At 42.3% G+C, this 23,808-nt stretch overlaps 1 protein-coding gene across 1 annotated transcript in view; it reads right to left on the reverse strand.

Annotated features, from left to right (window-relative positions):
• The window catches only part of LOC138287793 (guanylyl cyclase inhibitory protein-like), a 203,257-nt gene that overhangs the window by 34,210 nt on the left and 145,239 nt on the right, over positions 1-23,808 (reverse strand). Inside the window, exon 4 of the mRNA XM_069228625.1 lies at positions 1,919-2,024. Coding sequence (XP_069084726.1) covers positions 1,919-2,024 — 106 coding nt within the window. The remainder of the gene's footprint in view (positions 1-1,918; positions 2,025-23,808) is intronic.

The following is a 23,808-nucleotide window of genomic DNA, read 5'->3' on the forward strand; positions in this document are numbered from 1 at the left end:
AGCCTTTCACAATCGAGACTTCCAGCAGTTGACTTACGCATTGTGCTGAGCCAAGCCTCCATCATCGAACCGCAAGCCGGCCTATGGAGGAGACCCGCTTGACATCGATATGAAATGCTCATGAAAAAAGACTAATGGTCTGATTTAGAGTTTGAGGGAGGGGTTACGCCATCACAAATGTAACAGATATCCCATCCACTGTATTACAACTCAATTATAGCCCATGGAACTTGTAACATGTCAGACGGGCTATCTGTCACATCTCTGACTGAGTAACCCCTCCACTAAACTGTAAATCAGGCCCTAAATCCGAAGGTAAAATTTTGACCGAGGCCTACTGCTCACTATATCCCTCTTTAGCTCCATCAGGGTCGGCCTCAAACTTTAAAGTTTTCCCAGTGAGGTGCGAGCGACCACATGGCTGCAGTTGGCGCTTTTGCTTTTAAGCACTAGAAAGTATATTTTTACATTAAATCTCTAACAATTCATATCTCTGGTTTCCTACATTGGATTTTTTTCATTTTGATGGTATTTTGAAGATACAGATATTTGATATGTTTATAAATTGGTTTTGGATTTTTATTGTGTGTTTTACTTATTTGGTGTTCTGCTGATATTAAATGCATTACACACCTGTCTCCTAAGTTAAGCCTGACTGCTCGTGAGCTAAGCTACAATGGGTTAAGCAAAGGTTAATTTATTGATACGTTGACTTGACCTTATGTATGATTTTGGCCTTATTACTAGCTGTAGGTATTTACCTGCATATTCTTATAATCCACTTACCCACAATATATATAAATAGTTGGGTACAAGTGCAGTAATGTGTAGTGTGTGTTGGATGTCACCTGTGATTTTTACATACCCACACTGACAAAAACACACACACTTTCTCTCCTCTATGTTTTGAAGGCCTTAAACATTTTGATTAGTTTGAAGATTATTGCGGTTTAAGTTCGAATAACAATCTGTACTCCTCTCGCTTTCCTCAAACCCCCTTCATACCCTGCTTCTCATAATATTTTAACACAATGTCCCAGAGTCATTAGGAAATCTTAAACTCACAACTGCACAATCATACTGACCAGGCTATGCCCCTGCATCCATATATATATGCCTTTTTTGTGTTGCCATTTGACAAATCAACATAAAATTTCCAAAAAGTGCTAGTTTTTTATTACCTTGCACATGGAAACTTTAAAAAAAAAAAAAAAAAATCTTTACAGCACATTTGATAGGATATGAAAATCCACTGCAAAGATTTTTTAAAAAATAAACATGCACGAGCTCGCACGGGTTCCATGCGTGATTAAATAAAAATATAAAAACCGTCTGGGTGGCCAGGGGAGGAGACACTTGATTTTATTTTGGGGAGGAGGGCATGTGGCCCACTCCCCAAGCTCCTGAGAGACCCTGGGGACCCCATCCCCTAGGGCCAAGGTGAAAAACAACCTAAGTAGGCTGTGGGGACCCAATTTCTTGGGGCTAAAGTGCATTCTAAAGGGGAGGGATGCCACGCAGCATTCTGAACAAGATATATATATTCACTGAAAAAAAACAAAGGTTACAGGGACGCTATAGTGAGGAAATAAAAAAGTTGCATATATGTATATCCTTCAAAGCACTTATCTGCGAAGTAGTGACTCCTGGTGTGAATGTGGCAAAATGTACCCGCTGTGTAACAACTCCTGATATCCTGCTTGCGATAGAATGACTCCTGTTGTGTTGCCTGTGATGTAAATGATGCACACCACCATAGAAGGCACAGTGCAAGCATTGCTTCCTTCTTATTATTAGGGCTTTACGGAACTTTCAGTCTCAACTTCAATTACATTTTTACATGAAAATGGTTCAGGTGTTCGGAATGTGGGAGTCCCACATATACCTTTACTTCCAGCGATGTGCATCTGATACATACCATTTCGGTCTTTGTCCAGTCTGCTAAATATCCTGTTGGTGCATTCCTCTGGTGTTAGTGGATTAACCCTCGTGAGAGAGGCTGCTATGCTCATTTTATAGACTGCCTGTAAGAGAGGGATTGCATTACTGATCATCCTGTTGGCACAAGTAAAGTATCAAAGTTCTGTGTAGGTCAACCTAAAGTACACATCCTAACCCAGGGTTTCTTAGTGGAATTACTCTGGAAATTAGAGTAATTAAAATGTTGTTTTGGATAACCAGGATCACTTTCTAGAAAATAAATGTTTGCCTTGGTCCCACCGAAAGAAGAAGGTTCTCATGAATACGCACGTTTAATAAGGTATTTATTGTCTTAAAAGTCAAGCAGATTAATCCACAACAGGGAAAACGATTATAGGGAATAAAATAAGATGCTGATTCCCACTCGGGCTCAAGGTTCCAGTGAAGTAGATAATCGAAAAATAAAACAAGCAACGACAAAGTCAGTAGGTGTGTCTTTAGTGTGCCCAAAATCTAAACACATGCATTCATACAGGGTCGGCTTTAGGGCGGGTGCTAGCCTGGATTGGGGGTCGCTGAATTTAGCAATGATTTACGAAACTTGCCATTTAAAAGCACCTGCTGAAAAGTTCCTTGTGTATCCAGCCTTCAGGAAACAATTAAAATGTCAAGATACCTCTTGTGGTTAATGTTCGTGCTAGGGAGAGAGATGGGAGTTTTGTCTAGCAGCAGCTTTGACCCACCATAAAGTAGTGCAGAGGGTTAATATGCTGCTGCAAAGAACAGAGCTATATTGTATGTAGATAGTTGAGTGGATTAGTAAAGCCAGCCTTTACATGCACTTTAAAGCAAATGAATGTATGTGAAAGGGGGTCTATGGAGAGATGAGGGGCACATTTGCCAGGTGGTAATGAGTGAATCTGAAGATGTGGTCATGAGGTGAGGGGTAGGGTGCTAAAAAAGACTGTCGCACAGGGCACCACCAGCGCTAAAGCCGGCCCTGCATTTATAAATATGGTTTGCATGCATTGTATGCACAAAAGTTGTTTACCACATTGAAGCCTGTTCTACTGGCTTCGCCAATGCTCAGATAATGTAGCACAAATTTTGCTTTTTGTGTACAAAGCATATAGGAGAAAAAGAACAGAATGTGACAAACAGCATAATTGTGTTTATTTTCCAGATGTATAATATTCCCTTGTGTATTTTAATGGAAGCACTTCCTTGAAGGTGAAATGATCAATCTCCAGCTCATACCACGAGGTGAGAGATTAATACTCCCCTGGGTGGTGCCAAGCCAAAGCCCTCTTTATGCATATTTTAAACAACTGCTAAAAATATGTTATCCAGACCTAAAAAGTGAAGTGTACCTTACTTAGAGAGGTCATTGTTACGATGAATTTAGAACAGTCATGCACTAATATTTGGTCTATTTTGTCATTTTGAAAAAAAATAACTTGAGGGTCATTGTGCTTAATAGTACCAGCGAACAAAAAAGAAGGCTAGTGCTAATTTTGTACCAATTATTGTAGAAACAGAGACAGAAACAATGCTTTCACATGTATCTTTACATTTGTGGTAATGTCATAGTAACTGGTTGTGAGATTATTATTGCCAAATTGTTGTATGCCAGCAAAACTTCTGACATTCTGTAAATGACAGCATTAGTGGGGCGATGCTCATTTCTCCTAAATGACAATGCAACACAACGCCAATGTACATAAACAGTGAAATGTAGTTCTGAGAGTGTTTTGACTGATGCCGCAAAAACATTCTTCTAACTCTCTAAAGAGGTAAGTTCTTCTGTGTTGCTCAACGCCACTAGGAGCCTTAAAATGATATTTCAACAATCACCCACTAACTTCTCCCCACAGTTCCTGATGCAGGAGGCATTGATAACTGCAGGGAGGAACGTGACGATAAACATTACAGGGATTACAATTAGGACCCCGAGGGGCACCTTAGAAATGAAAAAATACTGGGGGAATCTTTAGTTTGATTTCGAATTCTTCCCAGTAATTCACCCTTAGGTTCCCCTTGCTTTCAGTAGGCAGAGTCCCAGGGTAAGAGTTAAGGGGTTTCAAGGAGTTTGAAAGGTTCAGGAAAGGGAAACATTAATGAGTAGTGAGGGGCTTTTAGGGATCACAGAAGGGTAGCATTAAGGGGTAGTAAGTAGTTTCTGGGGTTCACAAAAGGATAGCATTAAAAGGCAGGGAAAACTTTTTAGGGTTCAGGGAAGGGTAGCATCAAAGAGCAGTAAGGGTTTTTAGAGTTCAGGGATAGGTAATGTTAACATGTAGGAATGGAGTTTGAAGGCTGAGGGAAAGTTAGCATTAATGGATAGTAAATGTGTTTTTGGGGTCAAGGAAGGATAGCATTAAGGTATAGTATGTTTTTTAGGGTTCAGGGATGAGTAGTGTTAAGGATTAGTAAGAATCTTTATAGTTCAGGAAGGATAACTTTGTTATGTCACCTTATATTGATGTGTATAGCGCACTACTCATCCAAGAGGGTATCCACACACTTCAGCAGGTGTGTAGGTGTGAGGTGCGGAAGGTGCTTAAAAAAGAGCTATGTTTTTAGCTTCTTGCAGAACTCAAGAAGTGAGGCTTTGAGGTGCTGAGGGAGGTCGGTCCATGTCTTGGGTACATGTAGGAGAATGAGCAACCTCCAGTTTTGCTTTGGTGGGTGCGAGAAATGTGTGCAAGGGAGAGTGAGGCAGAGCGTAAGTGTCTGGTGGGTTTGTGAAAGTGTATACAGCTATTGAGGTATTCCGTTCCTGTGTTGAGTAGTGCTTTTTAGGTGCGTGTGTAAGAAGTTTGATTTGGATTCGCTTGTGAATGGGGAGCCAGTGAAGCTACTTGATGTACGGTATGATGAGGGTGCGGCATGGCAGGTCGAGTATGAGTTTTGCAGCGATGTTCTGGATGGTCTGGAGACTGTGTAGGAGTTGTTAGGAGATTCCAACATAGAGAGTGTTACCATAGTCCTGCCTGCTGGTGATGAGTACTTGTGTGACAGTTGCTCAAGGAAGGGTAGCCCTAATGGGTACAGGAGGTACAGTAGCCTTAAAGGCTTTGTAATGAGTTTTTAGGGTTCAAGAAAGGTAATATCAAGGAGTAGCAAAGGCGTCTTAGTATATAGGCTGGAGTAGCAAGGGTTTTTTAGGGTTCATGTAAGGGTAGTGCTAAACTGTACTAAAAGGGTTTCCAGGGTTCAGGAATGGCTAGCATTATAGGTTTAGAGAGTTTTTAGGGTTCAGGGAAGGGTAGTGTTAAAGCATAGTAATGATTTTTTAGGGTTAATGGATGGGTAGCTTTAAGGGGAAGAAAGATTCTTTGGGGTCCAGTGATGGGTAGCGTTAAGAGATAATAATGGCTGTAAAGTTAAGAGAAAGGGAGCAGTAACAGGTAGTAAGGCATTTTTGGGGGACAGAAATGGGTAGCTGTAAGGGCTAGTAAGGGTTTTTGGGTTTGCTGAAGTGTAGTGTTAAGGGGTAGTAAGGTTTTTTAAAGTTCAGTGATGGGTGGTGTTAAGGACTAGTAAGGTTTTTATGGTTCAGGGGATAATAATGTTACGTGGTAACAAGAGGTTTTTAGGATAATTGGGATTCAGGGATGGGCAGCATTAGGGGTAGTGAGGTTTTTCAGAGTTAAGGGAAGCTTAACATTAATGGGGAGTAAGAGATTTATTTAGGTTTCAGGGGTGGCTAATGTTAGGGGGTACTAAGGCCTTACGGGTCACGGAAGGGTAGCTTTAGGATGGTATGAGAATTGTAGGCTCCAGGGAAGGGTAGCTGTAAGAGGCAGTAGGAGATTTATATTGGGTTCAAGGATGGGCGACACTAAGGGGTAATAATGGTATTTTAGGATCAGGGAAGGATTCCATGAAGAGAGAGTTTTTAGGGTTTAGGGATGGGTAGCATCAAGGTATAGTAGGGGACTTTTAGGGTTCATGAAAGAGTAGCATTAAGTTGTATTAAGGATTTTTTAGGGTTCAGGGATGGATAGAGTTAAGAGGTAGTGAGGGTTTTTTAGGGTGCAGTGAAGGGTAGCATTAAAGGGTAGCAAGAAGTCTGTAGGGTTCAGGGAATGGTAAATTTAAATGGCATTAAAGGGTTTTATGATTCAGGGAAAGGTAATTTAAAATGACAGTATGCTAAATAGGTAGATTAATGTAATATATAAAAAAAATTACATTTGAAGTAGATTGTATATAATATTGGTATTTTTTACAAATACATAATTATTAAATTAATTATTAAGTTACCTTTTGGGAGCCAAGGAGCTCACAAACTATCTCTCCAGTCCATACATTTTAAAACTAGGAATTAGAAAGAAAAAACGCAATTCTCTAAGGAGGTGCCATGTTAAGGTATCTCTGAAGTTGATGATGGAAACCGGAGGGGGTGGCTGGGACTCTAGTACAGCAACATATTCCCTCCTGGCTGCCTTTCTCCATTCTGTGCTGCTGCCACAGAAGAACAAACACCATCATTTGGTAATTAGCTACGAGACATGTGGCATTGTTGTAGCATGTGTTTGACCTAAAGGTCAAGTTCTGTTTCGATAAAGATCTCTCAAAAAACCCACCCTGATAAAAAAAAGATTACACTCTTGAAGGGTAAGTACTCTTCTGTGGAAGCACACAAAATTTGCCAGATCAAAACATGGACTCCTGGCTGTCAACATGCGAGCAGAACCAAACCCCTCTCTATAGTACATATAGTGAAAAGCTCACTGTCACACCAAACTTAGGGCCTAATTATGAGTTTGGTAGTCCTCGAACCGCCTCACTCCTGGCGGTCTGACCACCAGATTACGATACTGAGAGTTGGAATACCAGGAGACTGCTGCCTCCGCTAGGATCATGGATCCCGATAGGTTGGCTGCAGTAAAAATTGTGGTCAGCCACGGCGGTGCAGAATTTGGCACCACTGTGCTGATCATGTCTGCTTTCTGCCAGCCTTTTCATGGTGGGGTCCGCACCATGAAAAGGCTAACAGAAAGACAGTGACTTGGGGGCCACAGGGAGGCCCCTGCACTGCCCCCCTGCCAGCTCCCTCAGAATGTGCACTGTCTGCTATGGCAGACAGTGTGCAATCCAATGTTGCTGTGTGCGGCGGCATTGGCCTCTGCTCCCTGGGGGAGCAGAGGCCAATGCCGCCTCACTGTTTCCACCGGCTGACCAACGGAACATCGTAATATGACGTTTCCGCCGGTCAGCCCAGTGGAAGCATCATAATACGATGGTGGAGGGGCTGCTGGCTTGACGGCCACCAGATTACCGCCACATGGAAGTTGTGGCGGTTCAACTGCCCAAATCATATTCGGGCCCTTAAACTCTTTTACGCTCAGTGATACATTTCTTCTTTACACAGGGCATGGCTACAGTTTTGACATGAAATTCCTAAAATGATTTGTTTTGTTTGTGAAACAGTGTACAAAATAATTATGTATTTTATGTGTTACAAAGATAAAAAGTGTTTTTGAAAACATTTTTATGGTGTAAAGGAACACACACAGCACACTAAGTAGACCGACTGAGAAATGTATTCGGAAGCTTTTGACTTGTGTTAGCAAGCGAAGGCTGCTCGCCCTTAAAAGCAGCGACCAGCTCCAGAAGAAGCTGCCAGTGCTATCGTCCTCACCCTTCACTGTGATCCTCTGTTCTGCTCACTGGTAAGAAATCAGAAAGTCTTGGCAAACCTCCAATGTGCACAGAGGCTTATCCAGCTGTCAGTAATAATTGTAACTGTCGAAAATGCCCACTGGCACTACTTTTCAAGGGTCCAGTGACACATTTACAGCCTGAAAACGGACACAAAATGATACAAGTGTTTCGAAGTACTTATATTATAGGCTCATAGTCAGTGATTTGCCAACTGATGATAGACACCACTTCCCTCGATGAACTAGGTCCTCAGCCGTCTATCGGTCCATCCATCCATCCAAAAGACACCCATCCATTCATCCATCAGCGCCATCCATCAATACACCTGCCTAACTACCCACCCACCTATTTATCTACATAACTCACGTCTGCTTTTTCTGTTCACCTACAAGTATTGCGCGCATGCTCCTCAATTCACAAGGTTTCCAGGTGACTGAGAATAAGGCTGGTTATTCCCTGAGAGTCTGGGGTTGAAATTTGCAAAATGTGGCACTCATCAATGTCTAAATGTCCTAATAATAGTGATCTGGGGTTTGACACACCCTAAAATGGGTGCTTTACAGTGAAGCGGATTCTCACAGTTGTGTTTGATAGCATTTTGTTGATTTATTTCTTCCTGCCACTAATTGTTCTTGCTATTGCGTTCCATATGGCCAGATGCTGAAAACCTATGTTACTTATATACCAGCTATTTTTATGCAGGGTGCTTACGTTACACGTGCATTGAATTTAATAATGTGAAGGAGAATCACATCATGTGCATCACTAGGCCAGCAAGAGGATATCAATGAAAGCGCAGGGGGAGGTGAGTCAATATTGACTCAGTAGCGGTAGCGGGGAGGGTGCAGGCTCCACAATCCCAAGGGGCAGGAAGATCCTCTGCAAGAAGATGAATGTATTTTCCTCAGTGGATACTGTGAGCTAACCATTTTCTTTTTTCATATTTTATTTATTACGCAAAGCTGAATTCATATTAACTAGCAGCTGTGCACCGGCATTGCGCCTTCGCATATCTCAACTCCATCACCTGGTTGAAAAAAGTTTTCAGCAGTCATTTGTTAATCTGACTCACATCATGCGGCAGAGGCACAGAGTTCAATGAGTCGTCTTCTTTTTGTCCACATATATATTTATGCTTTTCATAGAAAAGCTACACAGGCACTGCTGAACAGGTAGAAAGATGCAAGTAATGCCAGTGCAACCGGTAACTTAGTAGTGGCCAAAAAATATAACAATTTAACAAAGTGTTAAGTAAAGGTAAAGCAACCAGGCGGTATAAAGCTGTATCACCGTCTACAGTCTTAAAAGCGTAAAGCAAAGAAATAGGTGCCTACTTACAGAATCAGAGCTCTACTACAAGGAGATAAGGGCCTCCTCACATGCCAATTCTGGCTCTATGGCAATCTTACCTGTGGGCACAGAGGGAATGTTCAACATCGACGCAGAGGCAGGTTTGTGCTCCTGACCGTTTCATGATGAGTACTGTGGGTCAGTCTCTCCCAGACCTTGACCCAGAAATCTTGAATGACTGCATAACCATGGTCTGTGAGTGACATCTTCTAGATTTTTGCATCTCCACCAGGTGTCTGATGGTGCAAAGCAGGGGTGTAACAACTTCTGAGGAGTCCAGTGCCACCCATTACATTTAGCTGAATGTTAGTCTGGCTCAGTGCTTAATTTGTGCTTCTTGTTTCCGCTGCTGAGCACCGGCACTTATTTTTGAGGGCCGGGGCTTATTCTTCTGCCTCAAGCATGTGCTACGACCAAAAGACAAATATGCGAAAGACGGAGGAAGGGAAAAACGAAAAAGTGGCACAAAGGGAGGAAGTACAAAGCTGCAAGAATGAGCTGAAGGGGCAGGGAGTGGCTTTATATGGATTGAAGAGCCCCGAGATGGCTTCAGGATTACACCATCTCAGTATTTCATGTTCAAACATTTAATTGCAGCAGCCACGTGTTTAAGAGGAGGGCTTTGGGCACCAGCACCTTTTTATTTACAAATTAAGCACTGGTCTGGCTTCTCGACAGTATTTGTCATGCGTGGTTACCAGGGTGGGCCAGGTGTTTATATGGATGCCAGCGGGCAAACACATTTGCAGATGTCAGATGGCACCCTTTTCCTGGTGGTATTTCTTCCATTGTTCCTTAAAAGGTTTTATCCTTCCTTCTCTTAGAACCCGAGAAAATCTTGCTATAGCTTTCTGCTTCCATTTATGCTAGGGTGACCAGATTTTGAGGAGCAAAAACTGGGACAGGTCCGACCAAAAAGAAGGAATAAAGACTTTACTCTCACTCTGATATCTGGCGTGTCCCGTTTTTTTGCTTTCTGAATGTGTGCCTATACATGTGTGTGTGTATATATATATATATATATATATATATATATATATATATACATACACACATATATATATATATACATATATATATGTGTGTGTGTGTGTGTATATATATATATATATATATATATATACACACACTTCAACACACACACGCATTTACAAGACTACATATATAAAATTAGGTATGGCTTGACCTCCCACACTGCAGCCCTAACCCGCCCCCACTCACCTCTCTCTGCTCCCCACTCTGTCTCTCTGCTGGGAGCAGACAGGGGACTGTGTTGCCTGACAGTAAAAGATAAATTACTTTCATTATTTCATTCTTTATAGGCGTCTTTAACTTATGCTTCTCTAGATGATCTGACCTTTGCCCCAAAAACCTGGACATTTATTGAATAATCTAACCTTTGTCCCAAAAACCGTGACATTTATTTAAAATTAAGAGAAGCGTCCGGACACTGGGACAGTCCTCTAAAAACCGGGACTGTATGGGGAAATTCGGTACGTCTGGTCACCCTAATTTATGCCAGCTGAAAGGGCAGGCCTCAATCAACAGTCCTGAGTTATCCCAGATGTGTGCTTGAAGGTGAATAAAACTATCCAGCCGAAGGAGAAATTGTGGCTTTTCCATATTTGAAGCGTTATAGAGATGATGGGGTTATTGTCAATGGCTTCTCTAGGGATATGAGATAGGAATAGCATTTACCTGCACATCATGGTGTTCCAGAGTGCTGTTTCAAGTACCACCCAGTCCACTGTTCCTAAGTCCGGGGTGAAGTAGCAAGTCATTTGCAACAGAATTTGCACATAGTAGTAAATTGTGATATTTGGGAGTTGTAAGTATCCTGATGTCATATCAGGGTAGAGTTTCAGCATGGACAGTTGAGGATTATCTAATTGCCAGATATGATTTGATCCTGAGGTCTATCTGGTGAAGCAGACATTGTGGAATCATTAAAGGCAGAATGCCCACATTGTAGTTGTAGTGGGATACCACTACCAGTTTTATTGTTTTGCCACATTTGCATTGCACTCTATTTCTCAAAATCTTGTCATGTTTGTTTGATCAATATTGAAGATTTGGACTTCACCCCAGTTTGGAAGGATGGGTGAATCCAGATTCTCAGAAACCTTACTTGGATGAGTTTCCATTTAAAGGGCAGGTTTAGTAGTGAGGCTGCTGTGGTGGTGTTTGTCATTGGTAGGACCGCACTTTATCCCAATTTACTTTGTAACTAGAGAATGTCAAAAACTCATCCAAGACTGTCATAAGGGCTCACACCAAAGGCTCTGGAGAGGAAAGTGTTAACAAGATATTGTCCTCGGGTAGCATGAACTTAAAATGTTCTGTGGCAGTGCTGATGCCCCTTTCATTTTCAGAGGTTTGAACCACATATGCCAGTGGTTCCAGTACCACTAAGAAAATTTAAGGGGACAAGTATAGCCTTGTTGGGTTCCATGATTAATGAAGATAGTAAAGGAGTGGAAGCCATTTGTAATTAATTTAGCCTATGGGTAGGTATACAGCCAGTAAGTTGCGTCCATTCTAATTTGGACCATGGTACAGAATAAGTAACCCAATTCCACGTGATCAAAACCTTTTTCTGCATTGAGGGAGAGGGGCACTCTCTTGGTGGCTGCAGTGTACAGAGGTGAAGAAGGTCCAGGAACAAAGCCCACCTTATTTTTGAGTACCAGTAAGATACCACTTTCTTCAGCATGTTAGCCATCACTTTAAAAAATATCTTGACATCGGTGTTGATAGTGATATCAGGCAATAATTTGTACAATACATGGGGTCTTTTCCAGACTTGTCAGCAGTCTGACTTCAGGCAACCCTCCAATTATGCCTTTCAGAATAGCTTACCCAAGACGTGCTACATATTCTCATATGAGATTTGTATATATGCTTAAGTTACTGGCAATGTAGACTGAAAGTTGCATATTGCTTTGTATGTGGACTGTGGCAATACAGTATCTGTAATTGTTCCAGATTCCATGTCCCAACAACTTCAACTCATTCAAAATCCTGCTGCTTGATTCACCTTTTGTACACCTAAATCTTTGCACATCACTTCCAAACAGCTACTGCTTCATTAGTTACTGATTAGACGTAGTAATTTTTAGATCCACGGTAAACCTTCATAGATCAGTTTATCAAAGCTTACCAGCATTCTTAGCTATGACATTTAACTGAATGCCCCTAACCGAGTACTGAGCTCATCTGAGCAATAGATGTTTGTTTTTGTAGTCCACTATTACTTGTGGGGGCAGAGCTTTGGGTCGCAGGCAGAAACACTAGTAATTCTTTGCCTTTGTGTCTTTGATCCAAGCTGAAACGCTAGGAACATTTCTGAACACATATATATTTTAGAATTTTAAGCTGGTCATAGTAGTCAGTTACTTTTATTTTGCTCATTAATGTCTGAGCAAAGATGCATTTTATACCGGTTCATAGACCACAGAATGTCCTTAATGTGTGGTTGAACATAGATGGCATACTGGAGAAGATGCTATCAATGAGTGAAAGACCATAGTCTGTGAAATGGGGCTTTGTAAAGAAAGTCTTTATAACGTCTTTGAATTTAAGACCCCACTCTTTTCAGATAGTCTTCAATGACTATATTATCAGGAGGACGGGGTGCCATTATATAGAATGCAGACTTGGGTCTCGTATTCCACCTGCACATGGATAACACACAAGCGTACAGATAGAATGTGAGACCCATATATGTAAGTTGGTCATGAGGGTATCAGGAAGACCATGAGTAGCACTAGTGAAACTCAGAAGCTGTGAATATAACTACAAGCTACCACTGTGGAATTGAATGCTAAATTGCTTGATGTGAGCTCCTGGAAGAGGCTGTTTAGGAATGAAGTGAAACAGTCCAATCTGGCTTCTTCAACACTGATAAATGTATGAAATTCTTTCATGAGAGAGTAACATGGAACCGCCTTGAAGGTAGCTGTTATTGAATTAGCAGAGGAATAGAACTGCAGTTTGTCAGGGCTAAGCTGTCTTTGCTGTATTAGACCACACCTCACAGAAGCCTGACAGAAATGGTCAATCATTTCATGTTCTTTCAAGTATTTCCGTGTTTGGGCCTCTACTAATTTGTTTGGCAGAAGTGGTGCCTCCTCCTAACGGGCTGAGGGCCAATGTCTCCAGTTGTTTGGGTAATTTGTTTTTATTATACCAACAGTGAATAATAATCTATTGTTCACTTTTGCTTTATTAACCCCTTGGGTGCTGCGGATGAGCTGGTTACATCCTCTGCAAGGGCGCTCGTGTGCCAAGAATGTAACCAGCTTGTCCTGCATCCGGCCCACGGGGGAACGATAGCGCTCCCACCATGGGCCTCCCACCCCTCTCCCCTGGGCAGGTATGGAGGGGGAATAGCTTCCACTCCTAACCCCCACTGACCACCCCAGTGAAGTCTGATGACGTCAGTGCCCGATCTTGCGCTGACCTCCTCAGAGGTCGCCCCCATCATGCTGGAAGCTGAGCGGAAGAGAAATGCTTTCCTTTCTCTTCCGATCAGGGGGTGGGGGAGATCAGAGAGACATGAAAGGAAAGGAAAGATTTTTCCTTTCCTTTCATGTCTCTCTGAGCATTTCTGCAGCACGATCGTAAAGTAACCGTGCTGCAGAAATGCCCGCTAGACACCAGTGAACATATTTGTTTTTTACAAAAACAATGAAGGGGAGCGACCCTTTGGGCAAGGGCCTGTTTTAATTAGACCAATCTGCCCCCAAGGGGGGCAGAAACCGCTAGGCACCAGGGATTTTTATTTTTTACAGATGGGGAGCAGGCAAGGATCGCTCCCCTGGGGGGGCAAATTTATTTTAGGCCATTTCTGCCCCCCTTGTGGGCAGATTGGCCTATTTCTATTAGACCCATCTGCCCCTAGGAGTGGCGGAAACCACTTAGGCACCAGGGATTGGTGTGTGTGTTTTGTTTGGGGGGGCAGCCCCTTGGCCACATTACTGTTGGCCATTTCTTCCCGCCTTTGGGGAAGATCAGCCTATTTTTGTAAGACCCATCTGCCCCCAAAGGGGGCAGAAAGCCCACCAGACACCAGGGAAGTTTTTTTTTCTTCAAAAAAAGAGGGTGGGGGGATGGCCATACCTCCACCCCAAATCAATGGGGACAAAGTTTTTCTGCAGATGGGGCAATTACCCCCTATCCACTACCCGGGGGGCAGAAAGCCTACTAGATGCCAGGGAATTAAACAAAAAAATAGTGGGGTGGTGGCTACCAACCAGTATGGGCATGGTTATGCCCTTACTCCAACTGAAGAGGGTAACAGTCTTTCAGCTCTCCCTCCGCACACCAAAAGATCTTATCCCAACGGCAAGCAAGAGGACACTTGATTATTTTGGTTTTTGGTTTTACATTTGGGCCATGAGAGCTTGGCTAACTCTCAAAATTGTTCCACTTGGAATGGTGAGGGCTTCACTTTTCAGACTTCGAGACGCTGCCATCTAGAAAAATCTATGAGACCTAGACACATCTGAAAACTAAACATCTGGGTGAGTCCAGGACGGTGTGCTTCACATGCACCCACACCATTTTCTTACCCACAATGCCCTGCAAACCTCCAAATTGCTTAAAATCACACATTGTCCCCATATTTCTGTGATGGAACCTTCCTAAATCAGCAGGAGTCCACAAAATTCCTACCACCCAGCATTGTCGCATCTATACCGACAAAAATTCTGGTCCACTTGTCAGCCTAAAAATGTTTTTTTGCCACACCGCCCTTTTGGACCCGCTTTGGTTCCCCCTCAATTTTGACATGTTTTTGGCTCTCCCCTGTCTCATTTTCTTGGCCCACCTACACAAGTGAGGTATCATTTGTATTGGGAGACTGAGGAGAATGTTGGGTGGTAGGAAATTTGTGCCGGTGCAGTGATCCCACACAGAAATGTGGGGAAAATGTGATTTTTTTCTTAGCTAAATTTGAGGTTTGCTGAGCATTCTGGGTAACAAAACACGGGGATCCAGGCAAGTCGCACCTCCCTGGACTCCCTCAGGTGTCTAGTTTTCAGAAATGCCTGGGTTTGGTAGGTTTCCCTAGATGGCTGCTGAGCCCAGGACCAAAAACGCAGGTGCCCCCGCTGGAAAAACAGGTCGTTTTGTAATTGATAATTTTGATGAATTCACGTAGTGTTTTGGGACATTTCCTGTTGCGGGTACTAGGCCTACCCACACAAGTGAGGTACCATCTTTATTGGGAGACTTGGGGGAATGCTGGGTGGAAGGTATTTGTGCTCCTCTCAGATTCCAGGACTTTCTAGCACCGAAATGTGAGGAAAAGGTGTTTTTTGACAACTTTTGAGGTTTGCAAAGGATTCTAGATAACAGAACCTGGTGAGTGCGCCACAAGTTATGCCATCCTGGGTTCCCCTAGGTGTCTAGTTTTCAGAAATGTCCTGGTTTGCTAGGTTTTCCTAGGTGCTGGATGAGCTAGAGGCCAAAATTCACAGCTAGGCACTTTGCACAAAACAGGTTAGTTTACCCAATAAAAAGTTGATGTGTCCATGCTGTGTTTTGGGGCATTTCCTGTCGCGGGCACTGGGCCTACCCACACAAGTGAGGTACAAATGTTATCGCAAGACTTTGGGGAATGCTGGGTGGAAGGAAATTCGTGGATTCTCTCAAATTCCATAACTATCTAGCACCGAAATGTGAGGAAAAGGTGTTTTTTCCCAAAATCCAAGGCTTGCAAAGGATTCTGGATAACAGAACCTGGTGAGAGAACAACAAGTTACCCCATCCTGGGTTACTCTAGGTGTCTAGTTTTAAAAACTGCACAGGTTAGGTAGGTTTCCTTAGGTGCTGGCTGAGGTAAAGAACAAAATCCACAGCTAGGCACTTTCTAAAAAACACGTCAGTTTTCAATGTAACAATTTGATGTGTCCATGTTGCATTTAGGGGCGTTTCCTGTTGCGGGCACTAGGCCTACTAACACAAGAGGGATACAATTTTTATCGGGAGATTTAGGGAAATGCTGGGTGAAAGGGAATTTGTGGCTCCTCTCAGATTTCTGAACTTTCTATCACCGAAATGTGAGGAAATTTTTTATTTTTGCTAAGTTTTGAGGTTTGCAAAGGATTCTGGGCAATAGAACCTGGTGAGAGCCCGACAGGTCACCCCATTCCGAATTTCCCCAAGGTGTCTAGTTTTCTAGGTTTCCATAGGTGCCGGCTGAGCTAGAGTTCAAAAGCCACAGCTAGGCACTTTGCAAAAAACAGGTCAATTTTCTTTGGGAAAATGTGATGTATCCATGTTGTATTTTGGGGCATTTCCTGTTGCGGGCACTAGGCCTACCCATACAAGTGAGGTACCACTTTTATCAGGAGGCTTGGGGTAATGCTGGGTGGAAGGAAGTTTGTGGCTCCTCTCAGATTCCAGATCTTTCCAGCACCGAAATGTGAGGGAAAAGTGTTTTTTGCAAATTTTGAGGTTTGCAAAGGATTCTGGGTAACAGAACCTGGTGAGAGCCCCACAAGTCACCCCATCCTGGATTTCCCTAGGTGTCTAGTTTTGAAAAATGCACAGGTTTAGTAGGTTTCCTGTAGATTTCCTGTAACGATCTGCTATAACCCGGTTGAGGTTATATATATTTTATTCCATTAACTGCTTCATAACACAAGGGAGACGCACAGTCATCGCAGTCCATCTCCTCTCATTGCCGTTCTTGAATACCTCAAGTCGTCCACCCTCACAAGGCATTCGAGAACAGTGACAACTCTACTTTCACTACATATCTTCCATCTTTACAATGGAAAATAATGTGAAGTAAATCAACAAATAAAAATACAACAGATAGAATATACATGTACGCTAATCCTATAAATAATATCCATTGAACATTTAATATGTGACACTTCCTAAGAGTAATAGTCATCAAAACTCCTTGGCTTCACAATTTTTCTGCCAGATTTACTCCACCTTTCACTCCTATCAAGAATCCCCTCCTATCCACCCTACATTGACACTGATTATCCTTTTCTCTCCCTTCATCTTTTTCTTCTAACCATTCTTTACATTTATTATTTTTTTGCATGCTATTCTCTTTTTTCCTGTCCACACTGGCACCCTTACACACTGACAAAGCAGATACATGCCATACTTTACCATCACTAAGCTTCACTGAAATATTGCACACAGCAAACACCATCAAAGGAGAAGAAAATTTACTTTGGCATTTCCCTGTGTATTTATTGTTTTTGACTCTCACCACGTCACCCACACATAACCTAAACTCCTTAGTCCTATGGGTTTCATCAAAGTACTTTTTGTATTTACTCTGGGCCCTTTCAATATTCATTCTCTCTTCTTCAGGACACCATTCAACTCTCTTGGCAGTCTTGAGCCAACCTATATTGTCCTTTGACATGGGAGTCCTCCCCTCAGGAGCTCAGAAGGACTTGCATTTGTACCAACGCACGTAGTGATCCTAAATGCCCACAGGGTTTTCCATAATTCTGTTTCCCAAACTAACTAATTACAATTGGACAATTGAATCATACCTTTAAGTACCTGGTTAAATCTTTCACCAGCACCATTACCAGCCGGATGATAAATCGAGGTGGTATGATGCTTGATTCCATTCCTTCATACATGATCTTGGAAGACTGATTACATGAATTGTGACCCGTTGTCAGATACAATACATTTTGGTAAACCTTCTCTCACAAAAATTTTATCCATGAATTTTATGATACTACATGCATCAGTTTTTCTCACATTTTCCACCTCCGGCCATTTTGAAAAATGATCCACTAGTGCTGGGCCTCATAACATCGATACCTACCTTTTCCAAAGCCATGTTGGGGCAAGTAACAGGATGCAAAGGTGGTCTCAAAGTTACCTGTGTCTTATCCGCATTCTCGCATTCAAGGAAGTTTCTCACCATCCTTTCCACATCCTTGTGTAACCCTGGCCACCAGTACCAATACTTTACTCTATTCTTTGTTTTACCAATGCCTAGAAGACCTTCATGACAAATTTCAAGAATCTTCTTCCTTAACGTAGTGGGAGGTAACACCTTCTCATTTTTAAGGAACAGACCATCTTCCATAGATAATTCATTCCTTACTTCCCAAAACGGCACTAAAGTTTTAGTAACCATTTTTTTTATTGGCCAGCCCTTTGTAATTAACACCTTCAAATCTTTCATTGTCTCATCCAAATCTTGTTCTGTTTGCCACTCATCTCGTGTAATACCCTGACACATACCTTCTTCCAATATAGCTACCCACATATCTTCTCTCATTTCCCCCTCCTTATTCTTGACTGGCAAAGGTATGCAACTTAAGAAGTCTGCTACAATGTTTTTCACTCCAGGCAAATATTGTACAACATAGTTGTATTCAAACAAATGTACTGACATTCTCGCCAACCTTGGAGAGGCCTTGTACAACCCTTTCGTAGTTAAAACTTTCACCAGTGGTTTGTGATCATACCTTAAGATAATTGCAGTTCCCCAAATATACTGCCTGAAGTGTTTCAACGCCCACACACAAGCAAAACACAAGCAAGTGCTTCGCGCTCAATAACCAAATACATTTCTTCATTTGGAGTTAATCAACGCGAAGCAAAAGCAATTGTATTTTCACTGCCCTCCTTATTTTCTTGAGTAAGAACTGCTCCAGTTCCCTTGCAACTGGCATCCGTCGTAATGATGCATTTAAGGCTCGGATCAAAACCTTGCAATGGGGGATCATTGCAAATGTAGTTCTTTAACTTGGCAAAGGCATTTTACACATCTCTGTCCACTCAAACCTTCCACTCAAACCTATTCCTTGATTTGAGCAATTGTCTTAAATTATACGTTTTCTTAGAAAAGATTTTGACAAACTTAGAATAGAACTCTACTAAACCTAAAAAAGCACGGACCTCATCCTCGTTGCCAATTCTGTAATGATCTGCTATAACGCAGTTGAAATTATATATATTTTATTCCATTAACTGCTTCATAACACAAGGGAGATGCGCAGTCACTGCAGTCCATCTCCAACCAACACCTCTCGTTGCCTTTCTCTAATGCCTCAAGTCGGCCACCCCCACGAGACATTCGAGAACGGTGACAACTTTACATTCACTACATTTCCCTAGTTGCCGGCTGAGCTAGAGGACAAAATCCACAGCTAGGCACTTTCCAAAAAACAAGTCAGATTTCAATGTAAAAACACAGAATAAAAGAACAAGTGTTATTGCCCCTTGTCTTTCTCTACATTTTGTTCTTCCAAATGTAAGATAGTGTAAAAAAGAAGTCAATTTGAGAAATGCCTTGTAATTCACATGCTAGTATGGGCACCCTGAAATTCAGAGATGTGCAAATAACCACTGCTTCTCAACACCTTATCTTGTGCCCATTTTGGAAATACAAAGGTTTCCTTGAAGCCAATTTTTCACTCTTTATATTTCACCAAATGTATTGCTGTATACCCGGTATACAATGAAAACCCATTGTAAGGTGCAGCTCATTTATTGGCTCTGGGTACCTAGGGTTCTTGATGAACCTACATGCCCTATATATCCTGCAACAAGAAGAGTCCAGCAATTGTAAATTTAGATTGCATTCAAAAATCTGCCATAGCTGAAAAAAAAGGTATAGAAAAAAACGGGGACATAAATGGCTCTTTTTTCACCTCAATTTCAATATTTGTTTTTATTTTAGCTGTTACTTTCTGTAGGAAAACCTTAAAGGACCTACACAAATGACCCCTTGCTGAATTCAGAATGTTGTCTACTTTTTAGAAATGATTAGCTGTCCGGAACCCAGCATTGGTTTCACACCCATTTCTGTCACTAACTGGAAGGAGGCTGTAAGCACAAAAATAGTAAAAATGGGGTTTGCCCCAGTAAAATGCCAAAATTGTGTTGAAAATCTGGTTTCATGATTCAAGTCTGCCTGATCCTAAAAGCTGGGAAGATGGTGATTTCAGCACCATAAACCTTTTGTTGATGCTATTTTTAGGGAAAAAACACATGCTTTCTTCTGCAGCCCTTTTTTCCATTTTTTTAAAAAAAAAATCTAAATTTTAGCTGCATTTTTGGCTAATTCCTTGGTCTCCTCCAAGGAAACCCATAAACTCTGGGTACCATCAGAATCCCTACGATGTTGGAAAACAAGGACGCAAATTTGGTGTGGATAGCTTGTGTAGATAAAAGGTTATGAGGGGCTTAGGGCGAACTGCCCCAAATAGCCACAAAAAGCTCGGCACAGGAGGGGAAAAGGCCTCGCAGTGAAGGGGTTAAAAATGTCAACTTCCTTTGGTACGGCAACAGTCTCTGTCTGATGGCAGTCTCTGTCTGATGGCTGGCAGAGGCGCACAAAGGCACCTGCACCAGCCGTTGTAGAGAGATCACCAGGGCTGCAGAAATTCCATCCCTGACCTTGGGGCCCTGGCGTGCCTCAGTGATGCCCCAATTTGTGAAGTGCTAGCCGTCACAGCTAAAGGTAGGCAGGGGCACTCCAAGAGTAAGCCCTCCAGTGCCAATCACCCCACCCTTCCCCAACTCATCGGAGTGTTTCAAAGTGTAGGGTGAAAGAGCAGACACTAAAACCTCAAATCTGTGATGGAGTAGGTTTGAGGTTTCTATTTCATGCCACAGTGCTGGAAGCTGAAAGAAGCAATCTTTTAAATGGGACCTGCAGCAAAGTAAGTAAAACATTTTACAGCTTTTAAATGTTGTGTGCTCAGCATGTAGGTAAGTGTGTATGTTTGAGGGTAAGAGTGTGTCTGTGAGAGACAGCAAGTGTGCATGTGTGCATGTGTGGTGTGAATGAAAGTGAAAGAATCAGTGGAAGAGACAATGAGTGACAATGAATGATAGGAAGAGTAAGTATGAGTCTGAATGAATGATAGTGAGTGAGGGAGAAAGATAGTAAGTCTAACTGTAAGGGAGAATGACAGTGAGTGTTACTGTGAGGGAGAATCGCTGAGGGTAACCATTAGGGATGATGGCAGTGATCCTAACTGTGAGTGTAACTGTGATGGAGAATGAAAGTGAGTGTTACTATGAGAGGGAATGACAATGATTGTTACTGTGAGGGGGAATGGCTGAGTGTAATTGTGAATGAGAATGACAGTGAGTGTTATTCTGAGGGATAATGGCAGTGAATGTTACTGTGTATAAGGCTTGGTGAGTCACAATCTGAGTGAGTAAGAATGAGTGAGACAGAGTGAGAGACTGATTTTGTCAGAGCAAATCTAAATGAGTGGGACTGAGCTGGAATTAGTTTGAATGACAGAGACTATGGGGGTTATTACAACTTTGGAGGAGGTGTTAATCCGTCCCAAATGTGACGGATATACCACCAGCCGTATTACGAGTTCCATAGGATATAATGGACTCGTAATACGGCTGGTGGTATATCCTTCACCTTACCGTCAGTTTTGGGATGGATTAACACCTCCTCCAAAGTTGTAATAACCCCCTATGTGAGTTGGTGAGAACAAATGAATCAGAGTAAGACTGTTTTTCCGAGAATGAGTGAAAATGTGTGAAACTAAGTGAGACTAACTGAGTTTGAGTGAGTCACAGTCTGAGTGAATCAGAGAATGAGTGTGACTGAGTGAGTCAGAGAATGAGTGAGGCTAAGTGGAAACGAGTGAGACTGAGTGAGACTAGGGGAGTCAGAGTGAGACTGAGTGATAAGTGATTCAGCATGAGAGTGAGTGGTGCTGAGTGAGTATAAATGAGATTGAGTGAGATTAACTGAGTGAGTCAGATTTAGAATGATACAGAGTAGACCGAATGAGTCAGAGTGGGACTAAGTGAGTCCCCTAGAGCCCACTGAGAAGTCAGGCTTGCCCACTGGAATCCGAGCCACAAATTGTGCCCCACCGCTTTTAAAGGTCACCTGCTGTCACTTTCGAACAGTGTGCAACATCATACACACCAGCATTTTCAAAGTGGGAAGTGTTGTTTTTAGGGACATCTGGGGTATGTAATACCCCCATTGGTGTATATTGAAGTAGAGGCAATATTAGGCTGGGGACACCAAAAAACAGACATTGTTGGCTTTAAAAATCGTGAGTCTCTCGTGAAAATCACATCTATTTTTCATGTATGCAACATGTTGTTAAAGGCAATGTACTCACTTTAAATAAAACAGAAATCTTTCTTGATGAACAACTGAAGTGGATTCAAAGCTGAATTGGTAGTGGCTGCTGTAGATTTTAGGGCCAATGGTGAGTTTATTGCCAAGTATGACATATATGCACATAGCCTTACCTCTATGTACTAGAAGCCTTTTGTGGCTAGATTTTACAGAGTACATGTACCTTGGAATCTGTCCTAATATGAATGGGATTTATTAATAAAACAAGAAAAGATGGTGGCTTGCTATTATTCAGCACTTATATAAAGCGGCATACTGACACATACAAGTGATCTATTTAGAGTGGTGCAACCAAAATAGAAACAAGTTTTAGAGCTGCAATTGAATTGAATTGTAAGCTGGAGTCACATGGGAGCATTGCATAACAGACAACTGAAGGTTGAACTAGGCATTCACCCATAACTTCTTGAGGATATCTCTGCATGAAGATGCCTTACGTAAAACATTACCCCATTACTGTCTGTGCAGCGTTCAGAAACCACGAAGAGTCAACATTGAAAACGTAAGTAACTGCCCAGTCCAAAATATAGCATACAGGTATACAGAGGGTATTACCGTTAAGATACCTTTTTGTATGCATTACATCAGGGTGGAGAAATAACTCTCTAGAATAAATCCTTAACTTGCTGGAAAGAAATTTCCTCCATTCACATTTTTCAGCACTTAAATGAAGGTTGAATGCTAAATGATAGTTTGATGAAAATATTACCAAAGCTGATATAGAAATCCTAGTATTCAACACGAGAGACTCGTGCACATTTTTATATGGTCAATTAAACGGTTAAATGAATGTATTCAAGTTGGAACAAATCAGATATGGAGCTGGTTGCAATCACAGCCTCAGCTTCACCTCCCTGGTATTTTCTGGTAGACTCAGGCTACAGTGCAGCGAAGTCCTTCGTATCATTAGGGGAACTCTGGTTATTCGCATAAGCTGACATAGTTTTGCTGTGAATTAGCCCCCATGATTAGTGCTGAGGAAGTGTCCGTATGACATTCTGCCACTACATTGTTTGTCCCATGGCTATTGTTCTCCACCTCCTCCTCTCTTCCAGGTAGGGTAACTTCTTGTATTGTTCTCCGACAACATCCACAACCAGTCCAAGGCTATCCCTTACAGCCAGTACTCTCAAGGGCTCCTTTTCTCTCTCATGTCAGTGAGCATCCAAAATTCAGATTGCCACCGTCTTGACTTACCTGCTGGCACCAGGGGAGAGGGAACTACTGCTGTTTCATCCAGACTTAATGCTGGCCAAGTTAGTGAGAGCAGGGCCCGGCAGACTGCTACTTCTGCCACCAATTCACATTTTTCTTGAAACCACACAGTGCCTCATTCCAGGCGCAGCCGAGAAGAAGGAAACCATGTTAAATCCATCTCACAGGTGTTTGACAAATCAGGATACAGACATACTGGAAATAAAATATCGTGATCCATAAATATTATGATGTAAGAATATCATTGACAAGAATATATAAAAAATATTAATGTTTTTCAATGTGTTTTCAGTAATATAGGGCCTGATTATGAACCTATCAGTCAGACCGCCAAGACAAGAATGGGGAGGATGCCGCCGATGGCGTCCCGATGGCTGTATACGATGTTCCAGAGGGGCTGGATGGCGGAGCCAGTGAGGCAGCATTGACTTCGGCTCAAAGAGAGAGCCGATGCCGATGCCGCCACACTGTCACTGCCACCAGCACAGTCAGAATGCGCACTGTTTTATGCATCT

Source organism: Pleurodeles waltl, chromosome 4_1 (genome assembly GCF_031143425.1).
Source record: "Pleurodeles waltl isolate 20211129_DDA chromosome 4_1, aPleWal1.hap1.20221129, whole genome shotgun sequence".
Taxonomy (NCBI): Eukaryota; Metazoa; Chordata; class Amphibia; order Caudata; family Salamandridae; genus Pleurodeles; species Pleurodeles waltl.